General features: G+C 39.9%; 1 protein-coding gene across 1 annotated transcript in view; it reads right to left on the bottom strand.

Moving 5' to 3' along the window:
• Nucleotides 1-554: 554 nt before the first annotated feature.
• The window catches only part of LOC135700506 (E3 ubiquitin-protein ligase RNF181), an 84,827-nt gene continuing 60,617 nt past the window's right edge, over nucleotides 555-24,764 (bottom strand). The window contains exons 2-3 of the mRNA XM_065221055.1: nucleotides 874-1,183; nucleotides 555-795 (exon numbers count right to left, since the gene is read on the bottom strand). Of these exons, the coding sequence (XP_065077127.1) occupies nucleotides 661-795; nucleotides 874-1,182 (444 nt within the window). The 5' untranslated portion in view covers nucleotide 1,183 and the 3' untranslated portion in view covers nucleotides 555-660. The remainder of the gene's footprint in view (nucleotides 796-873; nucleotides 1,184-24,764) is intronic.

The following is a 24,764-nucleotide window of genomic DNA, read 5'->3' as shown; positions in this document are numbered from 1 at the left end:
ATATTCTAACTGTGTGAACTGATATTAACATAATGTGTTTAGTGAAATTCAGCATTTTGTAGGTACTGATATTGATATTGCGAACGGCTTATGCTTTTTGCAGTTTACTCACCTAGTTGATCTCATACTTAAAGTCTGTAAAACAACAAAACACTTAAAATCTGTAAAATGCACTTTTACACATATGGATGTCACCTGTTAATAACTCTGCGCTCTCTTGACGAAACATGGCTTTTTATTCAAGCAACTATTAAAAAAGAATATCAGACTCTAAAACACAGTAAATTTGTATTCAGGCGGAAAACTGTGCCTTCGATGAGAAAACTCATTGTTTTATGACACTCTATGCGTGTCTACAGAGAATTCTGATCCTACTTTATCGATTGCTTAAAGTAAAACTAGGTTTCATCAACTGAGTGAAACGTTATAAACAGAAGAGCAATTTGTAGAAAAAGAGCATGCCAACCCTGCGCATTCACGTTAGTTAAATGAAGTTTCGGAATTTAAAAACAAGATATTTGATTTCATTTAAATCTATTCCATTATATCCTTGATGCCCACAAATTGAAACGTACTGAACCCCATTTTAACCCTTGATTGAAATGTATGTGTGTATGCTTTGTTTAGAAAACTCATTAACACCCAAATCTTAAAGTTAATTCAACCATACATAGAATTATGCAGATCTTCAATCTCTTGCTCCCTTCGAGCTGCCCTTTCTCGAAACTTCTTCTGCTCTTCATAGTTTTCATCATCGGTCAAAAGTTCTTGTCGGCACAAGGGACAACTGTTTGTCTGAAGAAAAAAGAAAAGTAAAAGAAACAATAGACAATTGCTTAACAATCGAAGCTTGCTTTTCAAATAGTCACTCACCTTCTCCAACCAAGGCAAAATGCAGGATTTGTGGAAGTCATGCTTGCAGGGCAGTACCAAAAACACCTCGTTCTCGTCTTCGTTCGGCTTGATACAGATGGTACACCGTTCGTCGTCCTTGGTCACGACCTTTTCCGGTAGATTCTTTACCACTTGCTTCGAGGCGGGCGGCGGCAGCGATTCCGATCGGAATTCATCGGAAAAGAACCCGTTCTGCTGCAGGAAGCGAACCATCAGCATCAGCTGGTGGTTTTCGGTTTGTTCCGCAGCGATCGGTTCGCATCCAAGTTCATCGAAATAGTCCGCCATGCTGTTAAAGAGAGACAGAATTAAGAAATCGAAACTGGTTGAATGAAATTATTGCAACACCACTTGAAGAATGCAAGTGGCAAGGACATCAATAAAGTGATCAATTGACCCAAACGGAGTGTGATACGACAAATGAGGCGTATATAATGGTACCGTTGATGGTAACGGTCACATCCAATTAGACGTATACTTCAGATCTTCAAAGAGCGCACCTGAAAAGGGGGGTGGATTGCAATCACTGTTTAATTACACACATCCGCGCTCGTGAGTGTCTCACTTTCATGCGTCATCAAACGCACAATCGGAAAGGAAAAGGAACACGTCCAGTGCTGGTGCAGTGAGGAATTAACGGTCCGTGAAATATCCGGCGAAATCGTGATTGCAACTATTAATCAGCGTAGTTTACAACTTGCAGCTGGAGCTACAAATTTTCTCGGTTATGTAGCACATCCCACGAAATGCCATCTGTCTAGTAGGTTCCTACAGTGGACTCTCGAGAACAGGGTGATTGTTTTTGTGTCAGCGTGCAATTATCCTCGTCACCGTCCATTCTGGCCGCGTGTGTGCAGAAACGATAGATTCCGATTGAAACACATATGTAGGTACGTCAGAGACAGAGCGACACATCCCCCACGATCATGCATAATTAGTACGTGAATTGCGACGTGTCGTGGATGATAGCGAGCCTAGCGCTATGATTTTCGCGTTCCACGAGAGCTTTGTATATACGGAATGGTGGCAAATCAAACATCAACGGGCAGTGAGCTCACAGCTGTCGCGTCTAGGAACATGTTCGGCTATATTTTTACAAAAAGCTGCAAAACTATTTTCCTTGAAAGCGCCAACGAGCGATTTTCGGACGAATGGTCTTTTGCGTGCACTTTTGCCACGATTGACAGACAATGTAACATTAAAATTTCCCCAACGAGTGCAGTAGTGTCATCTATGATTAATTGCTATCCTCGGTTCGGAGTGTCCATTCCACATATCCCGCTGGTGACGGGGACGGATTCTTCTATACGTACAGTCAATCGAACCGCAACAGTCAGCCACGGTGCTGAAAATGTTTTTCGAAACAAAGGATAGTCCACCAGATTAGGGCTCGATTTACCATAACATTGACACTGATGATGGAGGACGCGGTTTAGATTTAGGCACATATTCAATTACCACTGGTGTGCACAAGGAGGGACGCAGGGAGCACAACCGGGTGAACTGTTGATGATGAATTTACCAGGTATTCACTTAAATGTTATTTGGTATAAACATAATTGAGTACATTGGAGTAATTCAAAATATCGATTTTGCTCCACCAAGCTGATTAGATTTCAATACAGGTCCTGTTAATTCTCCCAAAATTTGAGATCATTTGGAAGCGAACTCATACTGCACAGGTTCTTTGAAGGTTATATGGTAATTACTATGGGTAAAGCACAGAGAACAGACGTTGAGTCTCGAACTAACTTTCTGTAAAAACTTGTGTAAAGATTCATATTCGACTTAAGCGCCACCAACGCTGACTTCCCTACTTAAAAACCTTCTTTGACAACATGATGGCTAAGTGCCGGTAGGACCGAGTGGTAATTTTCAACCAAAAATTTATCAATATTAGCGCCCAATTGGTCGAAAGTGGAAAATTTATAGAGGAAATCAGGAGATGCTACGTAACGGCGACGTTCCCACTTATTTCTACACAAGTTTCTGGTGCAAGTTGGACGTCTGTTCTCGTGGGAAAAGTGAACTTTTTGTTCTCATCGTTCTAGCCTTTCGCTTTAATGATCTACGAAAAAGATTGCTATCTGTGTTAATGTGAAATTTTCTCAGCTGCAATTTTGTTCAAGACCACATTTGAATTGAACGTTTGCACTTCTCAGTGCTAAATATTGCAAATGTTCTACCTTGTTCGATTCTCATTCCTCTTCGATCCTTGTTTGGACCCTACCTGAGGTAGTCCTGCTTGGATATCCATGCCCTTCCCACGGAACTTTTGAATTTCGTTAAATTCAAGTTTTCACTTCAAATTGGCCGTCGCGCAAGGGTAAATGCCGTGTTTTGGTTGAAACCTTGGACTGATTCAAGCTCCTTACTAAGAAGCAACACATTTTTTTTCATTTACGACACCAAAACTGAACGTCTGTTGAAGGTTGTCTTGAAGGGTCTGTCCAGTGGTTAATCCCTGGATCAGGTCAAAGATGAATTGACAAAATTTTTGGAGTTGAGCTAGTCCAAGCAATCAAAATGAAAATTAAATCCCGTTCTGGTGATTCGCGCTTCTGGATTTTTATTTAGTTCACTTCAAGTCAAGTGAACTAAGCAAGGTTAAGGTCTTAGAAAAAAGCTAGCCTTATACTCCATGTCCGAGTGAAGTGAGAACACTTCAGGAAGACTGGAGGAAATTTCCGAAACCTCATCAAGTGCCGTAGGTGCCAGGAATGGGGTCACAGAACAAAAAAAAAATGGTTCATGCCAACTAAATGCATGAATTTTGGTGATTCCTCTCAGGCAAAAAACGACTGTCCTGTGAAGGAAGATCGTAAGCAATTTAAATGTTCAAATTGTGGTGAAAACCACAAATCCATTTTTTTTTAATGTAAGACTCGCAAAGCGATCCGACAATCTCGTTCTAAGCGACAGGTAGGAAACGATCCACGTTCCCGACCAGATTCCTCTGCTGTTAACAACGGTAAGCGAGGAACAAATTCTACATTCGTATCCGTAGGTACAAATAGCTCCCCTGCTTAAAATTCATCATCTATACCTGTTGCCCTCGCTGCTAGCAATGTTCAGCAAGTAAATGGAGCTACCTATGCTGCTATTGCACGGGTAGAAATCAAAATACTAGACGTATCAAACATCAAATTCTTTCTACGTTTGACCCCAAAGTTTTTGAAACATTTTCGCCATTTTAAAATCCGGTTCACCATCTTGGATTCCAAAATGGCCTCGGACATCGATTTTCGAGTTCTACCAATCAAGCCCGATCCATACCTGATGGTACCAGAGGCGTAATTGTCATATGGTCGCCGTCTTCAAATTCAATCCACGATATTGGACTCCAAAATGGCGTCGGAAATTGATTTTCCAGTTCCGATCGATAGAAACCTATATTGCCCGATTTCAAGGATATCATTGTCGTCATACGGCCGCTACAAAAGTTCAAGGAGCCATAACTTTTTCGGATATCCATGAAATATTCTGAAACCTTGATTGCTGATTATTTGTTTGAAATATATCGTGTTGTATCGCATATGAATTATTACTGGCAACACGGGAGCTGGGGTCAAAAAAGTGTATAGAGGAAAAGAAAAGAAAGTATAAAATATTATTTAACCAAATGGTTGATAGTGTTTTGTCGTAAAGAAAGAAATCGTTTCTTCGTGGCCTTTTCCGGTTACAACATTTGGCGACGACCTAAATCGACGGTGGAATCGAATAAGGATCGTTTACAAACGGATGGTGATTGAATTCGAGTGAGAAAAATCGGTAAAACGGAGGAAAAGTTTTGCAAAGGTAAACAACAGTGAGAACAACAGTAGCAAACAATGGGAAAGAAGAAGTGCACGAAACGGACTGGAAAAACAGTTCCTTCGGAAAATCGATAATCCTGGCGGTTCCAACATCCAGAAAATCGACCCGGCAGACACCTGTACAGTATAGTGTCGATGGAAAAGTGGAAGCGGAGTTTTGTTATCTTTTTGGAGGTAAACAATGTGACGAATGCAGCTCTCAAGCGCTCCTACCTGCTGCATTATGCCGGTAGTGACGAGCAGGGCATCTTCTTAAATTTGCGGGGAGTAAAAGAGGTGACGGTTCCGAATGACTCGGACATCTACAAGCAGTTAGTCAAGCTGTTCGATGATTACTTTCTTCCGCTTCAAATGCTTACCGAGAGAACGAGCAAGGAAGCCTCTGTGAGTATAGTGAGTGCCTGCAAGAAAACATTAAGGAGCAGATTGTTGAGCGAGGATACTCAGATGAGTTGCGAGCGAAGATTCTTACCAAGGGAAACATGACGCTGGCTGAATTCCAAACTATCACGGTTGCCAAGAAGTTGTTTACCTACGGCGGCCCCAGGCTTTCGATCGAAGGATTGTTCATCGCAGAAATATCCACTAAACAGTCTTCTATCAGCGACAGGGTGTACGTTGTGAAGGAGGGCGGTGCGAATCTTCTTGGGAGAAAAGCAGCCACCAAACTTGGAATCCTGAAAATTGATACCTACATTTGTGCTCTACACTCGGTGGAGAAGATGATCGGAAAAGTGAAAGGTGAGGTGGTCACTGTTCAAGTAGATCCTCAGGTAAAACCGATTCAACATTACTCATAGTCGTGTTCCTGTCCCGCTGCAACCAAAAGTAGAGAAAGAACTTGAAAAACTGCTAAAGGAGAATATAATTGAACCGGCTCCTCGTGACTCGCCGTGGATATCACGTTTGCTAGTTCGACCGAAGGCATGTAATTTGCTTCGCAAAAATGGCTACTTCCGATATAAGCGTCTTACATTCGGAATGAGTTGTGCATCGGAAGTTTTTCAAAACATCATAGAACGAGTGCTAGTTGGGATTAAATGAGTAATTTTTTTTATTGATGACTTCATGATCTTTGGACGTAACAATAGGAGCACTACCGGGCACTGCAGGCCGTTTTGGATCGCCCGAAAGATTACGGAATAACAATGAATGAAAAGAAGTATGAATTCCAGTTGAGCAGTGAAGGAATCAGTCCAGCAGAAGAGAAGGTGGGCACCATCCGGTAACCCTGAAACGGTTGAAGAGCTGAGGAGCTTCCTTGGGCTTATCAACTATCTTGGTATGTTCATACCAAATCTATCTACCTTAACTACGCCTTTGAGAGAGCTGTTGCACAAAAATGCTCGATTCAAATGGGAACGGCAACACACTGATGCTTTCGAAGCGGGAAAGAAGGTGTTAGCAGACCCGAGAAATATTGGGTATTACACACCTTACGACGATACAATCCTGATATCAGATGCCAGTCCTTTTGGTATCGGGGCAGTTATGTTGCAGGAGATCTGCTACGTTAGCAAGGGCTTATCGCCCGCAGAAAGAGCTTATGCGCAAAATGAGAGAGAGAGAGAGAGACGTTGGCGCTTGTATGGGCAACTGAGAGATTTGAAACATATTTGCGTTGTTTAGAATTTATGTTGGTCACCGATCATGAACGACTGAAGGTGATATTTGGTTCTAAAGGAAAACAGTGTCCAAGGATCGAACGGTGGGCGCTGCAGCTGCAATCGATGAGGTACAGAATCGTCCACGTCTCTGGGAGAGTAAACATCACCGATCCTTTGTCAAGGCTGCCGAGATTTGCAGAGTGTTCCACATACGATCAAAATTGAGGGTCGATGCTTCTTACCATTTTGGAGTCTGCTAAACCAACTGCTCTGACAATTAAGGAACTGGTTGAGGAAACAGTCAACGACATCGAGCTTGCTGCAGTCAAGGAGGCGTTGAACACAGGCCGATGGCTGGACAAGCTGAAGCAGTATTTTCCGTTTCGCGAAGAACTGGGAATTGTGAATGCGATTGTTATGAGGAGTGACCGAATCGTAGTACCGGTGAATCTACGCAAACGTATACTGGCTCACATTGGGCACTCTGGGACTGAGAGGACGAAGCAACGGATCCGGGGCAAAGTTTGTTGGCCGAACGTTGACAATAAGGTGCAAAGGGCAGTAAAATCAACCAGTGGAAACTGACGATTTTAAATAGGCTCACACTGGACTAGGCTATCGGTCCCAAGTTCACCGATGAACGTACCTCATTTGTTTTGATTCGCTATGAAAGTTTGACAGATAAAATGAGGGGTTCGTGGATTTTCATATGTTTCGAGGGGTGCATCGATTAGCTTGGGACCGAAGATAGTACCATAGCTGAGCCAAAAAGTTGAGCACGTTTCTTCGGAACCTTCTGGTCTTAGAGTTACCTCTATGGTAAAATCATATCTGGCATGTTAGTTGGTTAGCAATTCGTCACCCCCACAACCTATGTCTGTAAGGGAACTTTCACAAAAGCCGTGGCAGGTGCTTGCAATGGATATGCTGGGTCCACTTCCTTCGGGTGACTCCGTATTAGTTGTGATTGACCTGTACAGCCGTTACCGTATAACCGAGGTTCTTCCACCAACAACAACCACAACCTATGACATCGTTGAGAGACTGACTGGATAAAGTGTTCATGAGAATGGGGCTGCCTGCAGTATTTGTGTCGGACAACGCACGGAACTTCTCAAGTCGAAAAATGGAGGAATTCTGTAATACTTTTGGGATCGAACTTCGGCACACTACTCCGTACTGGCCGCCAAAACCGCTCTATTTTGAAAACACTGAGAATTGCCGAGCTAAACGGAATTGATTTGAAGAAGGATTTGCATGAGACTAACTACGTCTACCAGCAACTGGTCGTTGGCCAGCAGAATAGACCATGATAAGATCTATAAGCATGGGGCATGAAGTAGTTCACCTCCTCGTGGTGTGCCCTGGAAACGTTAATTATCGAACCCAAGGGAGAGATATTGCGGCTAAACGAACTACCGCAGAGAAGCCCTGCACAAACCCTCGTTGTGCAAAGGCAGGAGTGACGCCGGGTTCTTAGTGCTTAGCACAAGCAGCTGGTAAGCGGTCACATCTGTCCTAAGCTACCCTGTTGGACAGTTGGCTGGCTATCACGTCTGCTTAGAACCGAGGCGAACAACGATCAACGAACAACAAGAGGAGGTTGAGAAGCCCTGCACAAACCCTCGTTGTGCAAAGGCAGGAGTGACGCCGGGTTCTTAGAGTGCTTAGCACACGCAGCTGGTAAGCGGTCACATCTGTCCTGTACGGGCCCTGGACAGTTGGCTGGCTATCACGTCTGCTCTAGAACTCAGGCGAACAACGAACAGCGAGCAACAAGAGGAAGGCCCTGCACAGCTGCTCACTGTGCAGTAGCGAGTGTCACGTCGGACACAACACCTAGTGATGCGCCATAGCGCAACCGGCCCCCTCCCATGACGTAATGCTTTCGGGCGGTTCCGGGGAGGGCAAGGGCCTAGAGCACAGGGTAAGGTTTAGTGGGTCGGGAGAGCTACTTCTCCCATCCCCACACCCTGAGTTATCTTCTCAGGTGTCTGGGAGCAGATTCCCCCCTGTATAAAAAAAAAAAAAGATCTATAAGCAGTCAGCAAAAACCTACTTTGATACTAAACACAATGCTCAGCAGTCGGGTCTTCAGGTTCAGAATTGAGTCTTGATGCAGAACTTGTTGCCGCAGAATAAGTTATCATCGATGTATCTTCCTGAGCCAGCAGTAGTTAAGTCAGCGGTGCCGGTGGTGTAGTGGTAAGCGTGATTACCTATCACCCCAGCATGTGCTTTAAGTTTGACTGACATCCAAAAAAGTTACAGCTCTTTGAAATTTTAAGCGACGAATCAAAATTGCGTTGTTGTATACATACTTATGTCCGGTGCTTAGATAGATATATCCAGTAATAACCCAGATAATTGTCCTCAAATAAATTATAATGATATTTATGCAGAAAACATATTTTTTAGTTCAGAAAATCGGTTCCTACAAATCACATAAATATTGCGCGAAAGAAAGTTTGAAATTTTTACTAAAAGTTTATGTTCTACGATTTTGTCTGTCCATTGTGTCCATTTCAGAAAAATTAATACTTTTGATGATCTTTCAAATAATCATTAGGACTTAATTTTTAGTAATGAAGTTATTACCATTTTTTTAATTTTTTTATTCAAGTTTGTTATTTTTTTTCAGTGTGTTTTTTTCTGTAAAGGCAATCTAGTTTCCTACAACTTTGCCTCAGGCGTAATTTCGATTAGATGATCCGTTTTCGTGCTATGATTTATTGAACAATATCAAATACACCTTTTCAAAAAAATTGGCGTGGGTCAAAATGACCGAATCCCAGCACAATTTCAATCTTACACTCAGCATTTTTTTCACTTAGATGTTACTTTAAAACATACATAGATTTTTTCCATCTAGTTTTTCATCATATATGTTTACTGTAAGAATATTAACCTTAGGTTGTAAGTTTGATTAACCTTGTGTTTAGTTTGTATTTTGTACGTGTGGGTTTTTTTTTCAATGTTTGTTTTCAAGATGAATAGAAATAATTTCATGCTTTAGGATTAATTAAATAGTTGTATCGTAAACCACATTTCAAACCTCTTTCTTCCCTTTTCCCATCCAAAAAGTTGTAAATCTCCACTAACCCCGAGACAACCGCGAGTACTAGGTCCAGTTCCTTTAACTTTAAATATAAGACAGTAATAATGTATAACGGAAAGGATAACTCGGCTCTGTAAAGTTTATTCGATTGAGCCTGTACAAATAAAGTAATTAGTTAAAAAAAATCTAGTTTTTCATGTAAATTTTACGTTTTTCATATGTAGATCGGTTTGAAAGTTCTAATTTAAATTCCACATACAACTCTTATAGGTAGTATAGGCTTTGGAAGTAAATTTCACTTTATTTTCATGTAGCATCTAAGTGAAAATTACTCAAAGTGAAAAGACCTTTGCCCAATCCACTAGAAAGCAACATAGATTTATGGTACTTTCTAAGTAAATTTTATTATGTTTTCACTTAAATTTTAGTAAATTTCTTCCAACCATCGTTGAGAATTTTAAAATTATTTTTCGAAATAATAAAAATTGTATTGTTCAGAAAGCTGATCATATGTCTTATGTGTCCCAGCTACCTCCGGCAAGCTGCACTTTCTCTGCCAACCCTAATAAACAAATACCATAAACGAACTGTATCCCGGATGGGTAAACTATCCCACAAATTGTTTGGATGATACCCCGAACACGTCGTTATGCTCTCTTTTATGTTTATTTTTATTAGGGAATCTTTCGGGTGAGATCATTCCTCGTCCATCGATTCCTTGTTCTAAAACCATACCATAAATAAATGGTGTATCATGACAAAAATAAAACATCATACATATCAGAAAATTCAACAAATCCAATGGTATTTGTGAATTCAGCAACAACTCGTCAAAAATGCACCGTCCGGACGCCATGTTAGGTTTTGTTTGTGCCATCACCACTCAGAAATTTTGACACTATAAATTCATGTAGAATCTAAGTGAAATTATCTTACATGAAATTCACTTGAAACTTATATACATTTATCTAAGTTTCAAAGCTTATTACATTGCTTTTAATAAGATTTGTAATGAATTTTATTAACGTCATGTACTTTACAGACAATTTTTAATATCTGAAGGTTACGTGTTTTTTCCAGTGAAATTTATGTGACAAATTTTTTGAGTGTACCTATAATTTGTGTTGCCATCTCTTTTTCTCTCACTGAAATGTTAACCATAATTTAAAGTTAAGTGGCGCTGCTCAAATTTTGAGTAGTTACCCGAATTTTGGGTAAGATTGAAACAGTGTATAGCGAAGATTTATGCGAAGTTTCATGGAATTCTGAGAGATAACATATAAAATTTGTTTATTTTTTAGGCCTGGAACTGCTCATAAAAATATTTATTTATATTTCTCAGTTCAAACTTGGGAGTCAAACAATCTTGTCAAACAACGCTGAATCACTTCCAAATCATCCCTCTAACGCCCTTACTCGGCATACGCCTACGTCATCCTCCGTCCGGCACTGAGGGTTTTCTGTTCTAACAAATTCAACTTCCCGTTTGGGTAAGCTTTCGCAAAGCGAAACCAACGCGACGTGACTTGGTGGATCCGCAGCTGGACGGTTGGTGATAATTGACGCGTGGTGTTCAAAATGATGACACCATCAAATATTACTTTCCCTCTAAAGTGTGCGACAGCGCTCAACACTTTCGACGAGAGCAGTGGAATAGTTGTACCACTTCGTTCCATAGCAACCGTAAATCGCACACCAAACCTCAGGTACCGTGGAAAATTCTTGCTGCAAGCAGAAAAACTTTTACAACCCTCGCAAATTTGCGCTGGAACGTTTCGCGATGCCAACTAACAAGCCATAGTCGTCTCTTCCGCGATGCGAAGGAAGCGACCACGTGGTCGAGTCGGTTAGCCGAAATTGAAAGCAGTTTTTGGAAAATGAATTAGTTCCAGCCGGTTTCATTGCACCGCTTTTTGGCTTAGTCAGAGAACCAAGCTCCGATCGACCGACCGACCGACCAACAATCCATCCCATGATGGCCATTCAGTCTGTACACGGGACCTGATGCAGCACTCGTTCATGAAACCGGTTGTCCTAGCTCGTTTTGATAAATTTTATCAAACACAGTCGAAATTCAATAGTTCAATTATCTTCCCTCAGTTCTCAGCCCTCAGCCCAGCCAGGTTTCATCCAGGGGGGAAAAGCACATCCCAATTGTATCCATCCATTTTTGTGGGGCCAACCAAATGTGTACTAAATTAATTAAACAATGTATTGTCCTCTTTTACGGCAAGCGCGCATATTTGGTTGGCCACCAGCACCAGCGAGCGTTCACATTAGGCAAGCTGGGCCATTTTACAGAGAATTGTCACATCACTACATAATCAACCGTAAACTGGGCTTTTGGGGGCGCGCTTTGATCAGTTTCCCAGTCCCAGGATTGGATATGTATGGAGGTGGTGATAATGTGGCTCTCATCAGTGATTGACTTTATATTCGCACGGTGTTGGTGAGTTTAGTTTGGATAGTGCGGTGCTCCTCATTTGAAGTGACAATTTGCACTTTTATTTTCGATTGATTTCGGACGGCATTTGCTTTGCTCTGTCGGTAGTGTTGGTGAGTAAACAAAATACCGGAATTTCAGCAGCTCGCTCTGTGAAGTAGCACTAGAAAATAAGAAGTAGGTTTCCTTTGACTTTGACCGAGGAAAAGTACCTAACAGAGTGAGGGTACACGGGGTGTTTGCGGACCAATGGTATAAAATTTTTATATTAGGTTTAAGATCTTATTTCCGTAATACTAAGCACAACCCGCACTTTACCTCTCTTTTTCGAACGGGTTTGAAGAAAACATTGAATGTTTCTATCAAAGATGACTTATACATTCATTTACCTTTCCGTACGTATCGTTGGATTTGACGTCACAAATTGTTGAGATATTGGGTAACAATTTAACACTGCTTCTTGCTTCCAATTCCGTCATTGAAACTCGTAAGTTTCAATTTCATCCAAACACATTGAAACATCATTGGATTCACTGGCATTCAAATCCAATAGAATAATTAAAAAATAAAAAAATCCAATAGTCAAGCATGAGTCAAAAAAGTTGCGCGTCTACCAAATTAGATTCTAGTTTCAACTTATTTTTTCATAACAGGTGGAGTCGGTTCTTTTTCTTCGACTCCGACTCCTTATGCTCATAGCTGCGTCCGACTCCTAAGCCTTGGAAATACCAATGAAAATTGATTCCAAAGCAGTGGCGTCGTCCTAACCTCAATCTATTTCAATTTCAATTTCAATAACTCTCCAAACGTAAATTAATAAAACAATATTGGTTTCAATGAATACAAACCCGTGAAAATAGAAGACTCTGAGGACATAACATATATGGAATTCGATCAAAAATCGACCCCATTTCAGTGATTTTAAGTGGTATAGTAGGACCTCGATCTGTCAAACTGATTATACCAGCTGTAAAATGAGAAAGGAGATCAAGGGGGTAGTCAATTATATTAAAATAATCCTAACGAGGTTTTTGATTCTATGTCTTCTTAGAACTCTTGAACTCATGTCTTTGTATTGCCTTCACGCAGCATAACATAAATTAACGTTTGCATAAACAAGTTGATATTTTTTGCCGATTTTTTAAGCGATGACCTGCCACATAACAATGTAATTTCAAGCTGCCATGTGTTAACTGTTTACAATTCAGTTTTGAAAGCGATACGCATTGCTTTTTTTGTAATTTTGACCAGAACTGGAGAAACTCCAAGCGAATACTTGTTTATTTCTTTAAATTTGCGTGGGTATTTTTTTTCTCAATTTTCTATCTTTATGATAAACTTAGATAACAAATCTATCCACCTTTTTCTCATTAAATAGCTGTGGTGGAACTTTTTCTTCTTGGCATTAATTCGTAAAACAGACATAAATCTCTGGATATAGTGTTTTGAGCTGACCTTGCATCTTTCCATTCGCAAGAATTTTGCAAGAAGAACAAAATAAATCGAGCTCTTATCCTGTGACACCCAAGGTTTCAATCCTCTCTATGTTTCTCAATTGCGTACAATTGAATGTTTCTGCTCAAATCCCAACACAAAGATCTACTGACTGGTTATCTACAATATGACTGGTTTACAACGTGCTTGATTAACTTCTGTACGACTTGAAAACACGCGTTAATAAATCCTTTGATAAGCCCCCTGTGCTCTAAAGCTCGTCTAAACAAGAATGGCCGCATTACCTTGACAAGTCGCATTTTCGGTCACTCTGTAACTATTTACTCCTATGGAAAAATGCGAACGTCAGTCTGTGCATGAAATACGACATTTCCTTAACCTTTCACATCACTCTTGAAAAATCCCATCTTAATCTTTGCATAAAGTGGAGTGAAAAGAAAAGACAAAATCCGCTATTGAAAGCACAGATTGACAGATTGGATTTTATCATAGGAGTAAAGAGTCAATGACGTTTATATAAGGTCTGGGCCAAAGGGCTTATTGGTGTTAGTGAAATGTGCAAATGGTTAGTGGTGTTCGTATTATATTGCAATGTTAATCTTTTTACACGAAACAGCTGTTGGCAGTGACGTATTTCTATCTGTTCTCAGTATGTTGGCAGTGACGTATATCTATCTGTTCGCAGATGTTCAGCAATGTTTACAACATTTTTGCTTCTAACACCAGCAAGCTGCCTGTTGGCCCAGACCTTATATAAATGTCATTGGTAAAGAGTTACAGAGCCGCACTCAACGTCAATACTTACGCGTTATTTCAAAACTACTAAAATTTGGGGTAAACTATGTTGGGAGTGAAAAATTAACAAATGGACAACATTGGCATGGATCCGACCGACGTTGTTCAGTTGTTAACCTGTCACTCCCAACATTGTTTACCAATTTTTTTATAGGTTCAGTTTTGATCGGTGGATTTGACTCAAATTTGGGTAGTTTTCAATTAGCGTGTACAGAGCATGCAACCAAATATCTGCTTTTCTTTCATAACGACCAATGTCACAAACGTAAACACTGACTTTTCCACGAATTTCTTGAGAAGGAAAACTCGCTCAAGATGGCCACCACGACGGTTGTGTATAGGGAAAGTCCCCATAGCTAATATAATTGCTGAGTTACATGGATTGGCTTTGAATTACAAGATGTTTACGAAAGAAGCCATTGCTTACGTTTACGACATTGGCCCACATGAACGCTCAGTGTCGAATCACGAAAATTTAATTTTGACAGATCGATGTACGACTATACCAGTTATACCACTGAGGCAACACAAAAAAGAGGTCAACTTTTAGTCATCAGTTTTTCATGAAGTTCCACATATGTTATGTGCCCTGAGCCTTTTGAAATTGATTTGAATGTAAGCCTGACTCTTAATAACGTTTTCAAAGTTATTGAACAGGTAAAAAGTGATTGTTTTCAAGCTTATCGGTATTTATCGGTATTCACTATTTTAATTAATTTAATATTTTTTCAAACTTTTGGACTAAGATCGAAAAATGTACTTTCCATGTAAGTCGAAAGAAATTTCCGGGAAATATTTGAATTAGTCTCCTAATGATACCGAAAAAACTTTCAGAGAAAGTATAAAAAAGATGTTGTGGATGAAGTTTGAAGGAAGTTCTAAGAAATGTCGGAAAAACATCCGATGAGGATCTTCCAAGACAAATATTGAGAAACCGGATGCCACATCCAGAGGAAGCCAGAAAAGTTTTAGAAATCGGAAGCCAGTCCCAGGAGTAGCCATTTCCATAGGAAGTCAGGAGAAACTCAGAAAAACCTTCCAATAGAAGTCGAAAAAAAAACCTACGGCGAAACTTCCAGAGGAAGACGAAAGAAGCTTCTGGAAGAACTCGATAGATGCATCCGGTAGAACTTTAATTGAAATTCCTGGAGAAGACGGAAGAAAATTCCAGGAGACAGTGGGAGAAACTTGCTAAGGTAGATTAGAAGAAACTTCTGGAAAAACTCGTACGCCAGAGGGCTTACGGGACAATCGAAAGATACGTCAAGGATGTTTTGAAGTTCTCTGATCATCCTCGGAACTTTCCTCATTTTTCAAAAGTCTCTGGAATTTCTTGAAGAATTCGGAACTTCTTTAGTGCTTTTATTGTTTTAAATTAATTCTCTGATCTTCCTGATTTTTTAATTTTTTTAGGTTCTCCAATCTGCCGATAAAAAACACAGAACTTCCCTTAAAATGTTCTCACAATTTTCTTATGTTCATGTCACTTTCCTTACGTTTCCAGAATTTGCATGAACTTCTGCTGAAGTTTTCGGAAATTCCCGAACCTCTTTTAAAATTTCAGCAATTTCATTGAATTTATATGTCCTGATGTTCTCAGAGCTTCCCTAAATTTATCTAAATTCCCCTGAAACAAATAAAACTGTTCTGAAAACCATTAAATTTTCTTGAAGTTAATTGTACTTGTAAAGTTTTCAAAATATTTCGGTGTTCACTGGAGTTCCCGGGTTCTCGAATTTGAACAGAAGTTAATGAAGCTGTCGTTAATTTATCGGAACTTACTCAAAAGTCTGACCAATTCTGAAGTTTCAGAACTTCTGAAAAGTTCCTGCAGTTTTCCTGAAGCTAATGGAACTGCAATAAAACTCTGGAAGCATTCCTGAAGTTCCGAGAAAATTGAAAACTGACGGAAGAAGAACCTTTCGAGCGAAGCCAGAAGAAGCTTCCAAGGGAAGTCAAAATAGCTTTCCGGAAGGAATCGAAAAATAACTTACAGGGTAAGGTCGACGAACTTTTCTAGAGAAAGTTGGAAGAAACTTCAAAGGGAAAATTCAAGAAATTTCAGGAAGTTGAAAAATCAACATTTTGATGGACCTATTTGTTCACTGAATAAAAGTATTTCCCGATTTCCAGGAATTACCGAGATGAGCCATCAGCTGGTTCTCGACTCCTTGGTAGCCAAAAACGGCGAGGAAATGGAAGTATTAGCCTAAAGAGTATCAAGAATAAGACATTTTTAAAGGTGAATTTTCAAAAAGATAAAAGTACTATAGTTTCCTCTGACAGTACAGGGCAGGCAGGCAGTAATTATTTTGATTATTTAAAAAAAAATCGGTTTAAATCGGTATTCTGAGAAACCTTATTTGAAAATTGGTATAAATACCGATAAATCGGTATATCTGCCAACGCTGGCGAAGCCACTGTTCAAAAGAGATGATTCTTGATTTTGTATCGTTTATGTGTTTGATATCACGTAACATCTGAAAAGGGCCTATTAGTAATCAAAACTTGTAAGCCAATCACACCTCCTGATAGTATTCTTGGTTTTCGTAGGCGAACTTCGAAAAGGGTATTACAAGTTTTGTTTACATAAGTTGATTGGCCCATTGGCACGGTATTAACAAGCCGGAGGCGGCGGGTTCGATTCCCGGTCCGGGCGAGGAAATCTTTCGGGTTGGACATTTTCTTGACATATGATTGTGGAAGCGCATCTCGAGCCCTAAGTTGAGAGTCGGCAAAACGCTCGCAAAAGAAGCGTAAAAAGCCTAGAAGAAGAAGATAGAAAATCTCGACCATACACGGCGATATAGTGTCACCAGCACTAAAGCGAAGTAATTTTGGTCGCCAGTCTGACTATCGTTCCTATTTTTTTTTGGCCTGATCTAGCCTCTTGTCACTACTCCAAGGACGTTCTGCAATGGTACAAGACGAATGGGGTGAATTTCGTGTCGAAGGATCTCAATGCCCCAAACTCATCGGAGTTGCGGCCGATCGAAAGATACTGGGTTACAATGAAGCACGAACTCCGTAAGCATCCTAAAGTTGTCACTACGGAGCAAGAAATGTTGAAATGTTGCAATTTAACTGTGGACACCCTTTACTGACTCCAAGCATCTTCCTAATACGCTTTAAATTTGCATTTTATTTTATCAAATGTTAAATTCAGTCCTCTATATCCGTAAACACGCGCGAGACTAAAACCTTTATAGGAAAAAAAAAAACAACTACTATTAAATCAAAAATCCATCATCACCATCGTGGCAAACAAAATAGTTTTTGCAGTGCTACAATATTTTTTTAAAAAGTCGTTATGACAGCTATCCATACAAAATAATTCGTTAGAGATAACTACGTCAAGATACAAAATTTCTCAATTCATATAAAAAATCACTGGATAACGGCTCTCCAAATAATTTTCTGAAACTTCTTTTAATATTTCTATACAAATCTCGCTTGAAATCTCCTTTGAATTTCAATGCGTCTCAAATCTGAAATTTTTTGAAACTCTGCTCAGAATCTATCGGTCTTCCTCTGAATTCTTCTAAAATTTCACTTCGAATGCTTCTCAGAATTCACTAGAAATTGTTCTCCGAATGCCTTTGGTAATATCCTCGGAATTTCCTTGAAACTCTTGTTGGTAATTATATCCTCAAAATTCGATTGCCTCGGTGTTGTTCAAATCTCTTGCAATTTTCTTTACAATCTACTTGGAATTCTCTTTAGAATCCACATGAAATTATCCTCAAAACTTCCTTGGAATTTGTCCCAGAGTTATTTAGGAACTATCCTCAGAAATCAATGGCCTTAAAGTTCTTTCGAATCAGAACTCTCTTGACATTCTTCCCAGAACTTATTTGGGATTACGATTGGACCTGGTATCTTCTTCACAAACGTCATGGTTTATTTACATACTTTATTTAGGAGATTTTTACCCTAGATTTTTTAGGCTAGTTCATCTCCGTAAAAGGTGGGAAGCCTTAGAAAGAAGTTCCACGGGCACATTGCTTGAATATCATGCTACTTCAACATTTCATTGTCTACTTAACTAAAAGTATAAACAGCTAGAGTAGATGTACCAGTTATGGCTATACGTTCCTATTATGGTGTGTTCCAATTATGGTCTATGGGAATTCAATAGGCCATAACTGGAACACACCATAATAGGAACGTATGGCCATAACTGGTACACCTACCCTAGTACAATAACACAGTAAACAGCATACGAAAAGACAGACTAAAAAGGTACAAATTAAGAAAAAAAAAAACAAAAAAGGAAACAATAACAAAACATAGCTCCACTGTAGGAGGTCTGTGGGAGCCCCCATCCAGTGGAGATGTCCTAACGGCCGAAAGAATCGATGGTGCTAGATCCGGAAATATAGCTTTGCCGCCTTCAAAAAGCGCAGTACAGCTGTTTGGGTTGATGGCACGTTCTGTCGTTTCCGGCGGTATTTGCTGGAATAGCAGCGGCTTTGTTGGCAATGGTTGCGTAGATGCGGTACCGGAAAGGGAGAGTACCGGCTTCGACACAGCTGGCATCGGCTGGCGTCGAGGGCAGGATACCGAAGATTATGCGCATGTAACTATTATACACCGGAGCGATTGTTTGTATTGCCTTGTCGGTGACGATGCAGGTCAGCTCGAGTCCATACATGCGATGGCCCGGGCAACACGGAAACTTACTTCTCTGTTGTTGAAGCGGTGGGGACGGGAGATTGTACAGATGATGTTGATTCTGCTGCGATCGGTCAATGACAACCCCGAGCAGTTTCACAGTTAAATTCAGTGGGATGGCTTGATCACCGATGTCGGTACTGGCAAACGTGGCACCTAGCGTTCGTTCCAGCAGACAGCTGAAAGCTTTTCCAAGCAGCCCATCTGGCCACGGCGGAAACCCCTGCTTATGCCCTGATCCTCGTTCGTCCCGGAGTCTGACCTGTGGCTACGATTAGCACGTCGTCTGCGTACACGAAGATGTAGATGTAGATGAACCTTGAGGAACGCCAGTTTTCTCGTAGAAAGTGCGGGATTTTATATTACCTACCGAGACTCGAAAGAATCTGCTAGTCAGGAAATTTTGGACAAAATGGATAATATGGCCGCTAAGGTCCCAGCTGACGAGTTGCTTCAGTACTGTACGGTTGAAAGCTTTCGTAATGTCCAACTCCATATGGGGACCGTTATCCTTGGTGTCCTTGAGGAGCGTCGCAAAATACGTGGATGTACCGTAGCCTTGCTGTAATGCGTGTTTTCGATGGTCTAGAAGTCCGCCAGCTTCGAGAAACTGCTTCAGGCGTCGGTTGATCATCCGCTCGAACACCTTTACCATGCAACAGGTGACACACGGCATGGAATTCTTTTCAGAATCACAATACATTTTTACTCAGAACTGTCCTTTAATTTCATCTGGAGCTTTTTTCTTTAAAAAAAAAACCGTGAACGTCGTAGTTACTACTACATTACGGATCATAAGAACTAGTGAAATTGCACAGAGAACCACATAGATGAAGCTTGGGATTAGATAAACTTTCCTTTAAAATATCGTTGCATACAAGTTCGATACAATGCATAGAAACGTCAAAGTGATCCGATGCCAGCGCTGTAGCCGAAAATTCGCGAAGCTCATAATATTTAAACTGAAAGTTAAATGCGTGTACGACGATTAAATAGAAAGAGTTACGTCTGTTTATCTGTGCTTAAACGATTCCAATTCGGGTCCAAATTAGCCTCGCAAAATTTTTCAAACTATCTTCAGCAATGTTATAGCTGAGAAAATTTCCTACAAGAATAGCTATCGAACGTTCTCTCGGAACAATATAGCATAAGGGTAGAAGACGATGAACAAAAAGTTTGCTTTACCCATAGTAATTCCCATTCAAGCTTTTACCAAACAAGTTCAGCCTAATTAGGATCCGATTTGGAACCGTTTAAGCACTGGGGAGCAACAATTTAAATTTTTGGATCAGTCTAATGTACAAATTCACTGATCTTTAACAGTACCGACCGAGTTTACGTCTGCATCTCCACAACGAGCCGATGGAAATGGTTTTTGCACTTATTGGCCATCAGATGTCACCAGACATGGGCAATCATTTACATTAATTTGCATTCATTTGCCTCTAGCTTTTTTCGTCAACAGAATTTCGTAAAATGATGTATGAAGCTTTTGTAGGTTTTAATATTAACTACAACTTTTCAAATTGGTATCTCTTATGAATGTTGACCGAGAGCGGACAGAACCAACCATTGTTTTTCAGTGAATGTAATTACATTCACTGAAAAACAAAAACAAGTTCTGCCCGCTCTAGTTCGTCATACATACGAGATACAGATTTGAGATATTGACAAAAGTTGTAGCTAGTATCAAAACATAAAAACGGTTTTACATCGTTTTACGGAATTTTGTTGATGAAAAAAGTTAGAGGCAAATCAGTATAAATGAATGCACGAAATTAATGTAAATGATTGTCCATGCCTGGATGTCACTACTGTTGTTTGTGGCGACTTCTGCCGGGAATTTCGCATACACTGCTTTCCGTTAGTTGTTCACAGAGGACAGAGCAGTCCACAATCCTGGAAATCCCTTTCACAGACTACAAAATAGAGTACCTGACAGTGAAAAACGTGACTGGTACCTCTATATATCCACTTAGATTCACATCTGACACATCAACTTATATCATTCTCTGCGGTACTGTGGAGGATGATAGAAAATGCAACTAACTCTTAATATTACATTTTTGGTTTGCGTGCAGTAAATTAACAAGTTGGGCCTCGCTTAGCTCAGTCGGTAAAGGCGCAGCTACAAAGCAAGACCATGCTGGAGGTGTTTGGGTTCGATTCCCGGTCCGTTCTAGGAATTTATCGTGTTGAAAAATTTCTCGACTTCCCTGGGCATAGAGTATGATTGTATTTGCCACACAATTATACTAATGCAGAAATGGTACAGGCATCGAAAGCTCTCAATTAATAACTGTGGAAGTGCATCTAGAACACTAAGTTGAGAGCACATAATAAGCTAATATGCGATATGCAGTAAATCATCAAGTAAATTAAAAAAAAAAGTCCCAAAGAAGGAGTTATTTACTATCTCTATGTATTTGGCCACGTGAATTCTTGATTGCTGTTTGTAATTATTGGAAATAAATAATCTCTCTTCTCCAAAACATAATTTTATCGATACATACCAAGGAAACAGCGCCATCTCTGGGAAAATTATTTATGCAGGGCTGTTACAAGATATTCAAATTTTGATCCACGAAATACGCGACTTCTTAAAAGAATCCGCGACTTCAAAAACTAATCCACAACAAATAAAAACTACTTTCATTGCTTAAAAATACCATTTGTATTATCACTACATGGCATTTCAAGCTTACTGCTTATAGCATATTAGCTTTTTGCTTGCTCTCAACTTAGACTGACTTGGCACAAACTATTCGAAGTTTATGTGGAAATTACTATGGGAAAACCAAACTTTTTGTTCATTGTCTTCTACCCATTTTCCATATTTCTTTTTCGAAAATTTCTATAACTATTCTTACGGAAAATTTTCTAAGCTACTTTGCGGAAAATCGTTTTTCAGCCAAATGTCAAATAAAACTGTTATTATTTGTTTAAGAGATTGATAATCTTATGACATGATCAAGCAGCTGTTCTGTGGGCAACACTGTATTCTGCAGTGTGAGATAGTAGCCATGATATTTGTGCTCTATTCTTGGCATCAGATACACCAATGTTGCCTGCTGAACAGTTGAATGAGCATAATCATAAGACATCAGTGACTTGAATCATTAATAACTTTTGTTCCTTACATTTGATTGAAAAGTGGTTTTTAACAAAGTTGTAGCTGAAAAATTGCTTCAATCTCTGCTATCATTTTTAAAAGCATAGTGATGTGGTGAATTGTTAGATAGATATGAACAAAAACATAAGTTTTCCCATAGTAATTCGCATATAAACTTGAAATGGTTTGTGCCAAGTCAGTTTCTTACTAAAGTAGTTCAAGTTTTGGGAGGCTAAGCAGGACCCAATTTGAAACCGTTTAAGCACTGTGGAGCGAAAATTTAAAATTTTGCATCAGTCTAATGCTCATCAACTTACAAACACTCAAAGAACGCCGCAAAATTGCAATGCTTTTTTCATCAATGACATTATTTCACATCGCATAGAATCATCAGACATACTTTCACAATTAAACTTCTACACACCCTGTCGGCATCTAAGAACACGAAAATTATTCTCAGAAAAATCACACAGAACAAATGACGCAAAAGAATGGCCCATTAAATCGAACAGTATTATCTACTCTGTGAAGCTTTTTTATAAACATGAACATTATTCGAAAAGTTCAGGAAAAGCCTGTAAAACGCAGGTAATGAGCAACATGAGTAGATACCCTGCATACGAACCAGTTAACTATTACTTCAATTTCATTAAATAAACTCAAAAGAGCAGATAATGAAGGCATAAGATTTTTTTTTAATTCTTTATTTAAGAGATTTTTAGCCTTAGGCTAGTTCATCTCTAAGAAGGCATAAGAAGCCGCAATAATTTTAAATAACATTGTTAGATAAACAACAGAGATGCATCATTAATATTGACGGCAAGTTTAGGGATGGTTCCATTATTCTGAAACATACTGATTTGTAACAAGTTCTCAACATCAGTTAGGCTAACTTTGACATAAAGTTAAGTTAAGTTAAGTTTTCTTTATTAGGGAGGCTTTCAGTCTGAGGCTGGTTCGCGTCCGCTTTGACATAAAGTTATGTTAACTGCCATAATACCAAATCTCCAAAATACGTGTCGATGTTGTGAAACAGCACTCTTGTCCCGTTGCCGTGAAGCGAGCTTGATCGTAGCATCGCCACGCATTTTGCAAATTTCAATTGCAATAATGCATTTCAATTGAATACTGCATTTCCAGACTTCAATTCCAGTATGAATGTTTAAAGTGTAAGCATCTGAATCATTATGTATTGGTAATCATACTTCAAAATATTTTACTATTAATAATGGAAAACTGGATGAATTCACAAAAAACTGGAAGATTTCAAATTTAAACCCTTTGCCTTTACTGGATGAATCCACTTTAAACTGGCATCACTGCTCTGTACATTATATCATAAACGGTAAAAAGAAAATCGTGATAATTTTTCCTAAAATTACCAAAAACAATTCTCGCCATTAAAATTAATTCCGCAATTTTTGTGATAGAACAAATTTTCGCGATATCATTTAATGTTTCCGCGATTTTCGTGACTGAAATTTCAAATCCGCGACAAATCCGCGAAATCTGCGAAATCCGCGTCTGTTGTATCATCTCTGTTTATGGGAACCACTGAATTACTGCCACGGGAAGAATAATTGTGTTAGTGGCAGGATTATTTTTAGATCGGCATTCACTGTGGTAAGTGATGCGATCAGATCAGTAAAACAGTGGACTGTTTTTATATCTAGTGGTGATATAATAGCAATGATAGCATTTTTTTCCGAATTGAAGCACCCTATTGATGATCATAAACTTTCCATTAATGGGTTTGAAAAACATCTTCAACTTCCACAGGTTTACTGGAACGAATATCAATGCCACTACTAATTATGATATCCATCATAATCAGGGTATTAATGTGTTGGAGTCAGGTGAAGTTACACTCACATTATGGCATATCACAGTGGTATTTTTTTTTTACGGTGTAGGTAGGTAAGTGTCTGATAGCGATCGATCGAACCGATTTAAAACTATTTAGATTCGCTTCGATTGCATTGTCCATGAGAGTCGCCGAAGCGGACGGCCCCGTGAGGTAACGTTCCTTCAATTTAATCCATTTTACTGCACACTCCAGCTAAATTCTGTTGGGAGTGGAGAACACGAAATGGGACGGAGCAGCAGGCAGAGGTTAGGAGGACACAAACATCCCATAGCGATGCGATGATGGTGGGAAAAGTGTCACACAAAAAACGTAAACACCAGTCGTGCAAAATACACTTTTAAATCCACGTTGCACCGCTTTGGCTCCGGCCAGCCAGGCCAGCCAGCAGCGACAGAAAAGTGACAGCTGCTGCCGAGAATTTCTCCCAGATAACTAATTAAAACACTTTTTTTTTTCTACTGCCCGGCTTCACCCCCGAGCCTCACGTGCCACCCCCTACGGATGTTGTTTGATATTTTGCAGCGCTTCCATCCGCGTGAGAGATGGTTCATCAAAAGTGCATGTGGATCATTCGCGCGCGCGGCGACGTCCCGCTAATATGTCCATCGGACTACGCTAACGACGACTACCTACGACGAACGACGCCGGTACAAATTAAAAATAGTGGCGCGCCATGGCCCAAAAACGAGCAAAAGAAACCAAAATCCGTACATCCCAATCCCGGTTGTTTTGTCCGACCCTTGCACCCCGATCCCGAGAAATCCAAAGGGAGTAAAAAACCTCTCATGAATCGCTTTCAGATCAAGTGTGCAAATAGAATGATAAATGTTCCGTTTGCAGGACGATTTTCACCTCAATTTTACACGCCGGTCGCTACTGTCCATCATCAGTCCACCACCGCCACCGACCGCCATGGTCATCAGAGGATCTTTTTTTTTTAGGGCCATAGTAGGCGCTGCGAGCGGCCGGAGTTTGTTTGTAGTCTAATTAAGGAACGCAGTTGGCCAAGCGTGGTAAAACTTGGGTAGCGTAAATGTACCTACA

The sequence above is a fragment of the Ochlerotatus camptorhynchus genome, unplaced genomic scaffold, assembly GCF_037179485.1.
Source record: "Ochlerotatus camptorhynchus isolate MF236.1 unplaced genomic scaffold, CSIRO-AGI_Acam_v1.1 ptg000137l, whole genome shotgun sequence".
Classification (NCBI taxonomy): Eukaryota; Metazoa; Arthropoda; class Insecta; order Diptera; family Culicidae; genus Ochlerotatus; species Ochlerotatus camptorhynchus.
Note: the sequence above shows the minus strand (reverse complement) of the source record. Positions and strands in the feature narration are given on the sequence as shown.